Here is a 13774-nt window from a genome sequence, read left to right as displayed (position 1 = left end):
ACATGGACTGTAGAGTCCATGCCGTCCGTGGACTGTGGTGCATGCACACCAGGGCCAAGAGGCACAAGGGAGCCCTGTAGGACCCTCCTTGTTTTCTCTCCAACACTGTTTTCATGGAGGAGTAACCATCATGAAAACCATGGTGGAGAGGAAACTCTTAATATGCTTGGTGAGACCTGAGCGCTCCAACCAAGCATATTGCTGCCTCTATAACGCTATGCCCTGCGAGGAAACAGCTGTTCCCCGGTGGCATCTGTGCTGCACTGTCAGTCTGACCGCCCTACCCGTAATGGGACTGCCACTCCTGCGCCTCTGCAAGTCTGGCCGTCCTCAGACCGCCAGACTTGTAATCAGGGCTTAAGTGGACTACATTAAATTGTTTAAGAAGATGCTGCCTCCATATTTGCTTATGATTCATCTCGTTCTAATACAACAACCAACTGCACTTTCCACAATAAACCTGAACAAACCAAAAAAGAAGGTTGCTAGTGCCAAACTCTACCATGAAATTATCAGACAATAAATTTGTTTCACCCGTTAAAATGAGTCTACTTGAAGACAAGGTGAAATAATCTCTTCTTCCAAGCCTAGATTGCTAATTATCGTTCAATTGTAATCCTCTTTATTTTAAACTCATTTTTCCAATTGGACAGTTTCAAATCTCAATGTTTGCATTTTATTCTACCTCACTTATCTGCTAATTAATCTACTTTGGAATCTGTAGCTTATTGAAACACTCATAGTAGTGCCTCTAATGCTTTCTTTCTCAAATAATAATCTTTCTTTAGATGAAGATCTTTAAGACACCTGGCTGCAAAGCAGCACTAAATATGCTTTGTCTGAATTGCTAATGGTAACCATTATTTCTGATTTAACTTTGCACTATTCTAATGACCGAGATTCCCAGTCTGAACAAAGGCTTCTTAACTGTGAGAGGAACTCTCCAGCATTTGAATGTTCTCTATAGATTTGCCTGCAGTCATTCTATAGAATGAATAAGGTGACTAGTGCTAGTACAAAAAAGCAGCTCGCTACAGTAGGCCGATATTCTTGTAGACAGTGTATGTTTGGTAATAGGTTCTGAAAGAGGAATACATTGACATTGTTCTACGAGAAATGCATTTATGTTGGCCTTAATTTTAAATGTTAATCATATTTAGTAAGCTTTCGCAAAAGAGATGTTCTCATACTTTCAGCCGACATTGAGATTATGCAGTATACACAATTCTCTCTTCGCTCATTTGTGCACTATTTTATTGTGCTTGTACGCTATTTCTTAGAAAGAACAAATCCATAGTGACTTGTGTTTCCCAAGTGATTTTAGTGGGTACAGAGAAAAGAAAAGGCAAAGATAACCTGTTATTAAGCGACTATTGATGAGGTTTTGATTCAATAGCAATAACTGTAGAAGGGGACTATGTGGCATCAAAACATGTTTTGGAAGATAATCTTCTTTTGATTAGATTTGATTCTTTACTGTGCCTTAAGCTTTTCAAAGTTTTTCTACCATTGGTCTAATTTGTGGCCATCATCAGATCATTTAGGGATTGTTTGACATTTTAATTCTATTTCGTTTTTTTTTGGTAAGTATTGAGAGGATTCATATATTGTGTTATCCGGTACCGCACTCTCTGAGGAAGCTCAAGATGATTGATTAAGTTTGTACTGATGGCTGAATTTCTGGCAAGCACTCTGAGCAACCTAGCTGAATCCCAAAGAAATTACCTACTAAAGACTTTGATTTACTCATAGCCCTTTTGGAGACATTTGACATCCCCTGTTCTTAACTAAGTGTGACAATGTATGGAGTAACTACAAAGCACAGAGAGGGGCAGGACACTGGGTTTTGGAGACAGAAGAGTTAAGAGATATTTTGATGGTGGAGGGGACTGTACACGGCACCACACACCATCTGAAACAGACTATTGAGGAATGGGTAGAGCAGTCAACAATAGTTGGGACATGGTCAGTTAAACTAGAAGTACAGTACGAACAGCAGAGGTGCTCACAACTATAAGCACTGAAGATGAAAGGCCAGAAAGGTTAAGTTTAATGCAACATTTATGTCACATAAGTAATGCCTAGTATTCACATATTTTCACTATATATGCCTTACAGCATGTTCATTATAATTTGAAATGAATTAACCTGTGCGGATCTGTGTCTTGTTGTGATATTTACCACTTGAGTGGTTTAATCCAAGCTGTGAAATAATGTGTAGTTGTATCTTAGACTTATCTCTGGGAACTGGTAGGACATACTTGTATTAACTAGTTGCTCACATTGTTCTTATTGTGTTGGGTAATACATCAGTGTATAGATTATTGAAGGAATCCCGCTTTTCAGTTATAGAGGTCTTTGTGTTATGGCAGTGTAGTCAGGGTAGACATAATGTTTCAGATGATGATGTTTGTTTTCTCTGTGAACTAGTATGCAGGTCCCAGATTTCCTTTTTGTATCTATGCGTTATTTTTGGATGCTAGTTTAAAGACTTTAAAGAAGGAAGTTCTAGAAATACTTCAGTCAACGCCTTTCAACTATGAGGCTATTGGTCGCAGTTTTTTAAATAGCGTGGAATATGTCTTTTGGTCTATTGAGGGCTTCTTGAATTGAAGTTGGTGCATTTCAATATCATTTTTGTATGTTATGTTTGTATGTATTACACTGTATTTATTTCTGACATTCAGGGAATTGACATAAATCACAAGGAGTATGCATGGGATCCAACACAAACATTAAATTGTCATTCATAAATCTATTAACTTTTGATGATTGTCTGTATAACAGTCAATCTACTCAAGAATGAGTGGCAGAAATATCCATTAGAACAGGTAATGGTTTTTCCCCCTCGACCTGGGAATATTTAAAGAAACATCTTCCCTTACACCCTCTTGAAAAGAGGTGTTGATTTACCTTTCCCACACTAGCAATACACTTGCTCCTATGTTTTTTGGAGAAATTGAACATGTGTGTCTTAATGTGTGTTCAACCCAATTTTCATAACCACTTCCCCTCCTAAACATAATAATGCAGAATGTATGCAAAGCTAGTAGATTTGGTTTAGTAGCAATTGGAATTTGTATAAATCTGATTCTGTAAATAGGAATTTTCAGTTTCTTACTGTAGATTTCAATTTTTCAATAATGAAGGCAAACGCAAGTGTGAAAATAATAAGGTTCAGACTAAATATTGTTTTGAGAGAAATTTGTTGTGACATTGATTTATCTGTCAAAAAACAGACACTGAGCCTAGATTTGTGAAATAGCTCAAAAATGAAACTGACCGTGGTAGTGATTTTTTTCTGTTTATTATTATTTTGAAGCCTTCACCAGATGCAGAAATGCCAAAGGAGGAAAAAGACAAGTACCAAGAGGAGTTTGAGCATTTTCAACAGGAACTTGATAAAAAGAAAGACGACTATCAAAAAGAGCATCCCGGAATGCAAGAGCAACCAGGCAAATGGAATTTATGGTTTTTGTTTTGCATTTCCACAGCTGGAGGCATCATAATATAACGCATTCTGTTATATAATGCTATATTTGACAGTGGAACCATTGTCCGCTTACACTAATAGCGTAGTGTTGAGCATTACATAGTTATTTGTAATCATTAGAAGAACTGTCTTTCAATTGCATACTAATCCGGGTGATCTTGGCATTTTTGGACCAATGCCCAAGTCTTTACCCTGAAAGGTATATGGAAAGGTTTGACCAAATAGTTGTGGCAATTAATTTATTCCAGCACCGATACACAATCTGCTTCTATCACTGTCTAGAAAACGGAGTAAGATTTGATGTTCTTGCTGGGTGAAGTTATGCAGAGGAAGGGTAGTTGTGTGGGTGGAGCCCTTATCCAGTAGACCTGCCAATAGCCTTTGACAGCATTGACCACAGAGTCTTACTATCGCACCTGCTTTGGCAATGGAGTCTTGGGGCTTCTTTGTTTTGACCCTAACTCCGTGGTAGAGTACTCCTAGTCCCTCCTCTCATGCTTCCTCCTCTCATGCTTCCTCCTCATAAACTCACCTAGGGAGGTCCTAAAGTGCCAGCACAGTCACCAACATTCTTTACCCGAGAACAATGGTTTCTGCTACCCAGTTGAAGTGCTTGGAGTTCAGTAAATATTATGACAAACAAACAGTTTTTTGACTTGGGAAGTAAACATAATTTTAATCCAGTGCAACTCTCCTCCTTCCTTAAACTATTGATCTTTGGGTGCTTCAGAGCTTCCTTGAACTGAATGTAACTGTACTTATGTTGTAATTTCCGAAACCCCTGTCAATCTGTGCTTGTAGACTTCTCGTCTTCAAAGTTTAACAGTTTTGTGTTATCGCATACCTTGCTTTATTGGTTAAGAATCTCTCTGGAGGGTTATTTCCTATATACACTTGACATTTCTATGATATTCTTGCTGTAATTAAGGCATGCCAACTATAATTTTTCCATCTCAGTATTCGTAACAGAATTTACAAATAGACTGAACAATTTTAAAAACCCAATTCTATACTGTTCTATAAACCGTTTTAAAAACATACATAATGAATCTCCAAAGCTTCTATTGCCCCGAAATGTCTGAAAGGTTATAAAGGGGCCTTGGTGCAATGAGAATAGAGTGTACTTCTCGGTGGATTGCCCACTGATACTCTTATGTAACTGGACCTCTTGTCGTTCTTGACTCTGGCAATTTAAGCTGTATCCTCATTAGCTATCATCTGGCTCATGGCTGGAACACCTGTATGGCTAAATACTACTTTTTCCTCGTAAGTGACATGCTTATGATGGAAAGAGTAAATTTCACAACTTTACCTATGTGCTCACACTGACTATCAGTCAAGGAAAATGAAGAGTTTATTTCTACCCATATAGGTTTTCTTAAGCACATTTAAATGTGGACATGTTGCATAATCTGCTGGTTTTGTTTATTGGGTTTTGTATAGTGCAGTAACAACATAAAGGATATTAAGATGCCATTCTTATTAGTTCTTAAGCCATGTGCAGGAAATATCAGTTGTTACTACCCATGCATTTATCACACATGCCTTTACCACCAGTGTAATACAATGTGTAGACCTTTGCAGCACATGGTATGTTCTTTACCATGCATTGTGTGTGTGCAGGTAAATAATTTTTATTTTGGGAGTTACGTACTTGTGTGTGTATCAAGAAAAAAACAAAGGTTAAAGCTGAGTTACAGTTAGGAAACTTTAATTCTTTTTTTTCTATACAAACCCAACTTAAACTACACAAACATTAGAGCATTCTAAGAGCTTTATTTATCGGCACTGTGCAATACCAAATAACAGCCGTTATAATAGCCATAGTAAGCAGTATGTCAAAACAGAATATAGCATCATGCACTCTATATGTTTTATAATAGAAATAAAGTGATAAACAGTTGGGAAATAGCCAGAGTTATCAGTGTATATTCCACCTGTTTCAACCGGATTAATTGATTAGCCACCCATATTCTAGGTTTACGTACCCCCTTCTGAACTGACCTCAACGGTCCCATGATATCTTAGGTCCCTTCTTTCATCTTTATCTTTATTTCATTCCCTTCCAGCAAGATAGGTTCTCAAAGCGTCCCATATGTCTCTAGAGCATGACCCGACAGGTAGTATTCTAAATATGTGCTGCAATTTGGTAGTTCTGTAAGCCATTGAGAACGGTAGGGGGGAGGGGGTGCATCCCTTCCCCACGCCATAGCTACTCAACGTTTACCCAAGACCAGGGCCAACCCAACAAATTTCCTACTATGATACTTTAGCATAACCTTGTAATTGTGTTAGGGATACAAGCTGCACTGTCAAGTCCACAATGTAATTTAAGGTTTGGAATAGTCTGCTCCAGTATTCAGCGTTCATCTTGCATTCCTTTTCCAAATCTAATAAATCTGCCTCAGGAGGACTGTTGCATATTTCACAAGCACCACTGTTTTTCCCTCCATATTTATGCAGTCTGGCTGGAGTGTAGTAGACATGATGGACAAAGTTGTAATGGAACAGTCTGTTTTCCGTTCATGGAAACCTCTTTTGTGTTCCGACAACAGAATTCCCATTGTTTGTCTGTCAGGTGCATGCTTAGAGCAGTCAATCCATTGGCCCAACAGTGATGCCCCACTTTGGGCAAAGTCTCTCAGGGTTGTAATGTACATTGTGGTGATTGTTTTTGTAGTCAACGTGCCAGTTGCCGCAAGGCTCAGCAACCTCCAATCTACCGGTTCCCGAATATAAGTCGGAAATGCCTTGCTTACAGCGGCACATACATAGCATAGAGAAATATCACTAGTGGTGTAGAGCGACCTTTTGATAGATATTTCTCAAAGGTGAGGAATAGCCTGCCTAAATATAAATCTCCCACTGTCCGGATTTGTCTATCCTGCAGGTGTTGTAAAATGAATGGTTCTATAGTGATTGGCAGTTTGGGGTTATGGGTTCCCTGAAATGAGCAGGGAGTGTACAATGTCTATGCCAGAACGTCGAGCCAGTCGTGTCTATGTTCATGGTGTTCAATGCACTAACTGAATATCAGGCCGTGGTCTTGTCTGGAATTGTGTTGTGTTAAGCTTGTGGGGTTTTGCTAATCCCAGTTCTAAGTTTCGGTGTGGTACCTGCCTGTAGTTATGGAACCAATGCGTAGCAAACTGTGCTTGAGCTATGTAGTATTAAATGTGGTACGACAAGTACCTATTGACCATTTGGTCTCTGCAGTAGTTGACAGCTGACTCATGGCTGCTTACTCGCCCATGTCAATTTAATTAGTGATGATTGTAAGTGGTTGAAAAAACTCTGGTTCAGCAGTATCTGGATAGTTTGGAAAAGGTAGAGGAGCTGGGGTAGTATCACCATTTTCATAATTGCTATATGGCCTGCCATTGTCATGGGCACTTTAATCCATTTGTCAACAGTGATTTTATTTTCATCCATCGAAGGGCCCTATTTCTCCCTTAGGATCACCTTCTGATCTTTATAGACTAGGATCCCAAGGTAACAAATGGGGTCTACCTGCCACTGTAACGGATACATCAGAGATGACTGGGATGTTATTTCTTTGAGGGGCATCGTAAGTAACATCGACCAGTTTATAGCAAGGCCCTGATCAGCAACTGAATTTGGTAATACCTGAAAGGATAGGGTCCAGGTTAGTGTTGGGGTCTTGCTCCAGTAGCAGAATGTCATCAGCATATAGCAATGTCAACACCCTTTGAATCCTAAACTGGATCCTTTATTTGCTGTGTATTTCGCAAAGTCTACTAACTAATGGTTCCAATGTCAAGGCAAAAATTATCAGGGACTGGTGCAACCTTGCCTCATCTTGCATTGTATAGTGATAGGGTCATAGAGACAGCACTTTAGTCATATGCACGCCACCGGGTTAGTTAGTTCTCAATGCTGCCCGTAAGTATGGCCATACTATGGAATCAAACGCCTTGGCGGTTTCAAGAAACTCTGCCGCCACCCTCAACCCCAGATCTAATTGATGAAAAACAGTGAAAAGTATGCGGAGATTGTTAGGAGTACATCACTGCGGTATGAACCCTGATTGTACCGGCAAGGCAAGGGCTTGTAATATTTGTAATGGTTGGGCTTGCAAACATTTTATTATCAGTGTTTATTGAGGATAGTGGTCTATTTGAGCCCCATTTCTGCACAGGCCTTCGGGCTTAAGGACTGTGTTAACCACCATCTCCCGCACCATAGGCAGGAGTTCGCCTTTCTGAAGGGCTTCATTATACATGTCAAGAAGGTATGGGGCCAGGAGTTCGCCATGCTCTTTAAAGAGCAGGTGTTTGCATGTGTTTGCTTTAAAGAACTCCCACAGCAATCCATCACTACCCGTCACCTTGCCATTTGTAAGGTCTAGTGCAGATAATATCCTGCCTGGTAATCTGGGAGCACAACAATTCCTGCTGGGTAACCTGCAACCTAAATATCCTGTGAGCCCCTCTTCATCGTCCCGGTGTGCAGTGATGTTTAACGTATGTTAGTATGACATAAATTCCGCAAGAATATTTAATGTACTGGTTTTCTTCTCGCCTCTGTTAGTTATTAGTGCTATGAGCTATGTGATCTGCAGCCCATTTGGGTTAAGTAGTCAATACAAGTACTCTTTATTCTGTCATCCAGTGACCATACAGGAGACAAAAGAAATCATACATAGTACAGTACTTTATGGACAATGATACTATAAAATGTACAAAACATAAACCGGCATAATTAAAACAGTAATTAAATAAAAACTTAGCAGCCCTGATTCAAATAGCATGTTGCACAAACATTGCAGTAGAGTAACAAATCCTAGCTGCTGGCAGTGACTGTAAAAATTCTGTAGCAGCCCTGCATTGTCTAAAATTGACCTGTAAAATAAGTCGTTTTTTTAACGTTGAATAGTAGTTGCTAAACAAAATTATAGTTCAGCGTGCTTTGCGAAGAGCATCCATTGCAAGGGCAACCTACCGCATAAGTGACCTGTATGGGGAATCCAACAAGAAAATGTAAAAGGTTCAGAACCTATGGTGTGTACTGTTGACCCAGGTTAAGTAAGGTTCAATGCCAAGACATGCAACATTGAGCATGGGCAAGAACAATAGATTTAATCTTATTTTTTCTGTTCTCTCTTCCTAACATTTCGTGAAGAACAGTTTACTGTGTGTTTTGGAGGATCCAATGGAAAAAGAACCCAGGTTCTCAAACAGGCCACCTAGGTCCAGACCAATGCATGCTTTATATGTGTATGAAATCCAGGGTATATTTGTGCCCTTTTCCAATTTAAGACAATCGGCTATAGAAATCGGTTCAAGGAGGTTTCTTCCTTAGTCCATATCTTGAACCATAGCAAAAGTGGTTGTGGCTTCACATCATCATTTATGTACCCTAGATCAAATTCACTGTGGCAGATGTTAATACTTGTGGAGTTGGGCAAAGCTAGCAATCTTTTTTTATAAAATTATTTTCCACCCTCTCCAGCCTGGGTTGATCACAGATCACCCAAACATCAGCCCTTTATGTAGCACCTGGACAACACTTTGCCTTATAAACTTTTAATAGGTCTTTAATCTGCTTGGTTCCTAATCTAGGTGCATAGCTTACAACCGCCTCAGTGTTTCTTGCACGATCGGCAGCCCTGCTGGCTTTCAAGGTACCCCCAGGTAAGCCTGTCATCAAATAGTATTCCTAGGCATGGATACGAGGGAACCTTGCTAATTTCTGTTTTATTTATACTAAAAACCTTGTTTTTCTTTTCCCGGGATCCAAACACCATTGTGTGGGTTTTGACTTGATTGACCGCTAGGTCCAGACTGCTCATAAAAGCACAGAACTGGTCTAGTAGTCACTGTTATCCAATAACAGTTCTGGCCATTAAAACCGTGTCATCAGCAGTTATCAGGGCAGGTATGCTACGGTTGCCTGCCTTCAGACTATCAACATTAGAGTCCATGAGATGTTAAAATAAAGTGAGAAGATAAAGGGGCCAAACCACAGCCCTGTTTTACACGTCTATCAAGCCTGAATGCTTCAGCTGTTCCTCCAGCAAGCCCAAATCTCACACTGATGGTTACATCTAAATGAAGGTCCCTCATAAAGTTCACAATACTGGGCTCTGCCCCTAGGTCTGTTGTGATTGTCCAAGGTTTTGACCTGTTGACACAATCAAAGGCTATACAGGCTAGATAACCCTTACATTCTTTGGCCACTGCATACTTATTGATTAAAAGATATAGATCAGTCACTGCTCCACTGCCCCAGGGATGGTGTGAAAACTGAATAGAAGGTCAAAGAGCACATTATTTTCAGTTGCCCATACTTGCAGCTTTTCGAGCAAGATCCTACCCATAATTTTAACAGTAGAATTTATTAATGAGATGGGACGTAAACATTGCGGGTTACCTTTTGGAGCCTTTTTGCAAATGGACACTGTAGTTGCATAACAACAGTCCTTTTGAGTGCCCAACAAAGTTAGAGAGGCCTTGAACATATCAGTCAGGAGAGGGCTGAAATGGTGATATTCACCCTAAATAAGTCCACTAGGATCTCATCCGGTCCGGGGGCTTTCCCTTCGGGACATCTGTTGCTGGCCTTTAATACATCGACCAGTTCGATCTCTAGACCACTCATAGGCTTGAACGGAGGCTACTACTGTTGTTAACTGGCTTCTGCGCTGGACAGGTCCCTCCAGACATACCCAACCTGAATACAGTGGGGTAAGTTGACTAACTCAAACCTCCGGGGCAATTACTGCATCAGGCCCAGTTTGGTGTGATTTCAGATCATTTAGGTTCACTGTATGCTGAAAGAGTTTGCTATCCTTGAGCCCTCTAGCCATGATTAAACTATGATAAGCTTCCTCCCTTAGTGCTTTTTTCTGGGTTGCTAATGTCTTTTTATATAACTTCCTACAGTTTAGGTAGTCTAGCCAATGCATCCCCGCCATCCCTGTACTTCCACACAACAGTGTATTCTCTCCAAGTATTTTAATTCTCTATCAGCCTCGTTTTGGAACTCTTGTAGTGTCAGCTGGATCTGTCAAAGCATCTCAGGATCAGGATCCACGCTGTGCTGGCTCTAAAGTTGTTTCAATGTATCTTCTAGTCGAATAAGAGTGCCTCAAATTGACTTGAGAATGCCATTCACCTTCAACATGCACTCATATTAAGGCTTTAAAGGCCCTCCATACTGTTGCGTGGTTGCTTGTGCCACAGTTGTGGCGTCTTGTCCTCCTCTGGCATGTCTAGTGTAAATATCACAGTGTAATGGTCTAAAAGTACAGGGCATATGCATGATGTCATGAGCCCTCACCAGAGCATCCTTGGTCCCAAGCCAAACTGTGGTACTCTAAGCAAAATGTGTATTCCCACTTGGTACCAGAACATGTACGCGAGATGGTGACTGATTTCTGAGTCTACTTTATATCTAGTAGCACAATTTGACTTCTGTGGGGCAAGAGATTGGTTTCCTGTAATAGGAGGCTGTCAATCAAATGCCTTATGGCATAAGCTAGTACCTGGTGTATTTTTCTAGAATTGTTTAGACCTCAACATTCCACTTCATGCATTTCACTAGGAGGGTGTCTTCAGACAGTATCTATGGTGATAGTGATATGCATTAGGCTGAGTTCTATGTAGGGCTGAAGTGTACAAATAGTGGTTACTTCTAGAAATGTGCAGTTGTTTTACCCTGTTATCTCCCCAACCGAATCCTGTCTGGTCAGTCACATGTCCCTCCTCACCCCATCTCTCCAACACAACCATCCCTATTGCTTCCGAAAAATTCCCATATTTCAAGGTCTTGCACCTGGAGGTAGCTAGTAGAAAACCCTATGAACTATAACAAGCATTATATGGAAATTTTATGGAAAAAGTAAGTCGTAAAAAGCCCTTTTCATAGTTATAGAGCCATAGCAAGAAAAAGCACTGTTTCCGGTGTGACGTGGCTCTCCCCGTGGTCTACGTAGCCCGCACTCCAGGAGCCTTAGCCATGACAAGCACTTTAGCAGGTCCTGAAATGCAATCCTGTACCCTGGTGCCACACCCTCCCTGCCACCATACAGCAGAATACTAGAATGTCATGATCAACAATAAGTGTATCATGCTACATCACAGAGGCCTTGATTAGAGGCTGGTCCACTAGGATTTCGATTCATATGTCTCGGTTTCTCTTGCATTTTCAGGAATTGAATTGCAGCTTGGTGATCCGCAAAGACATAAGGTTTGCCATTGTAGACGTGCGGGGTACAACATTGCAAATTTAATATTCAGTTCCTGCAGCTTCTTCTTCACAGGGACAACATTCCAAGAAGCATCTTGAACCCCTTGGGTGTGTTCCGGGTAGAAGGATAGTTTGTTACCTTTATGTGGGATCTCAGTCTGTTCTCTGGCTAAGGCAAGTATGGTGTCTCGGTCGCTGTAGTTAAGTAATACAGCCAAGATTGGGTGTGATGGCGCTCCCAGGACCGTTTGCGGACCCAGGGTGCAGTGGGCTCTTTCCACCTCAAATTTTTCACAGCCAACAAGTAAATCATCTATATACTACTCTTTCAGTTTCCTCATTGCTGTTGTCTCTGGGAGAACCAGAATGCAGGTGTTTCACCTCCGAGGCCTCGCTTTCAGATCCTCTTTTTTCTTTTTAACCGCTTCCAGTTCAATCATCCTGTGCTTACTGTATTTAGGGTGTCTTCGGTGTCAGAAATCCGGTGCTCAGCTGCTGCCAGTCATTGCTTGTGTCCCTCCTGCTTTTCCTTCATGGAGTCTAAGCACATCATAAGCACATCGGTCTTACCTTTGATCTTGGCCAACCTCCCTTGCATAGTAGTGTCCTCGCCTCCCCCGCCCTTCTGGAGGTGAATCCGTTGCTATGGTAGGGCAGGGCTCGAAAAATCCCAAAAATGGTATTAGTCCTGCAGGACTAATACCTTAAAAAATGTCCTCGACCTAACTGCAACGTACTTGACCTCCGTCTCTGAAAGCGGAGCAAATGTGACAAGATAACAAGATTTAAAGGCATCTTTATTGCTCATTAACTTTGTGAGCAATAAAAATGCCTTTAAATCTTGTTATCTTGTCACATTTGCTCCGTTTTCAAAGACAGAGGACAACATTTGTTTTGTTTTCCTACTCGCCAGAAAGGGCGAGTAGGACCTAAAAACAGCTCGACCTTGTTAAATTTAGCTCGACTGTGCGAGCGGTCGAGTGGAATTTTCGAGCCCTGCAGGGTCTGGGTTTGTGTATTTCTACAGGGAGCTGGTTGTCTTGTTAGATTTGAATGGTAGTTGGCCCTATCTAAGATCTGCTTTGCGAGTACACATTTGCTGGTATATTTCAGGGTCTAGATCAGGAAAAGAGGCACGATGTGGCGCCTTACTCTGCGCACATAGCTTGTGGTAGCAATTTGCAGGCCCTACAGGGCTGGCCCAGGCCACAGAGGGTGTGCATTCAATTTACAACTCTTAGTGTAGGAGCAATGCCGTGTTAAACACGCCATCCACCTGCCCTGGAGAAGCTAACTGCCCCCTCACCCCAATCGTCTCACTCAGAGGGTGCCTGGCAGTGTCTGAATGGCGTAGGTTGGCAGTTCATTGGGACATGTCGGTGGAGGCAAGCAAAAACAGGTTAGATATCCAAGGGGATCACAACTTTTGCGTGCAGCCAGTTGACAATCCATCGCTCTTCTCCCCATATCGAGCTGGGAGGTCTGCAGCCCTGCCCGATCTCAGATTATGGGAAAGTGTGGAGGAGAGTCACTGCTGGCCATCTCTGCAGCCCACCTGGTGCGTCGCTACTTTCCATCATTTATTGTCTGAGTTTTTACTAAGTCCCATAATGCATTGGGCTTGAAGATTGAGATTGTTTTTTTGCTTTGTTTATGATTTTGCATACACACAGATGTTTGTTTATGCAATTTGACATTTAATTTTGTACACGTTTATGAATGAATTATGAGCAGAATTATTTAAACAAATTCATGATTGACTGTAGCATGATGACATTGATAGTGATGATTTTCTGAAATATATTGTACAGAGCACACTGAATTAAAGTTCAACCAGTTGATTAGCAATCAACATTGACCCTATAACATACACTTTACAGCTAGCATAGTTCACAATAATAATCAACCACAGAAATATATAGGAAACCCTAATGGAGTACAGTGTTCAATCAGTACACAACTGTTCACAGAAAGTCAAGTTTCGAAAAATAATAAATATCAATTCCAAAACAAACTTTTATCCATATGAAACACCTGAAAATAACCAAACCTGCATTAAGAAATGAAGTT

The 13774-nt window shown here is 41.0% G+C and overlaps 1 protein-coding gene across 1 annotated transcript in view; it reads left to right on the top strand.

The window, feature by feature from the left end:
- LMAN1 (lectin, mannose binding 1) overlaps window positions 1-13774 on the top strand; it is a 304017-nt gene that overhangs the window by 105971 nt on the left and 184272 nt on the right. The window contains exon 8 of the mRNA XM_086960488.1: window positions 3323-3455. Coding sequence (XP_086816614.1) covers window positions 3323-3455 — 133 coding nt within the window. The remainder of the gene's footprint in view (window positions 1-3322; window positions 3456-13774) is intronic.

This window comes from Lissotriton vulgaris, chromosome 3_1 (assembly GCF_964263255.1).
Source record: "Lissotriton vulgaris chromosome 3_1, aLisVul1.2, whole genome shotgun sequence".
In the NCBI taxonomy this organism is placed as follows: Eukaryota; Metazoa; Chordata; class Amphibia; order Caudata; family Salamandridae; genus Lissotriton; species Lissotriton vulgaris.
Note: the sequence above shows the minus strand (reverse complement) of the source record. Positions and strands in the feature narration are given on the sequence as shown.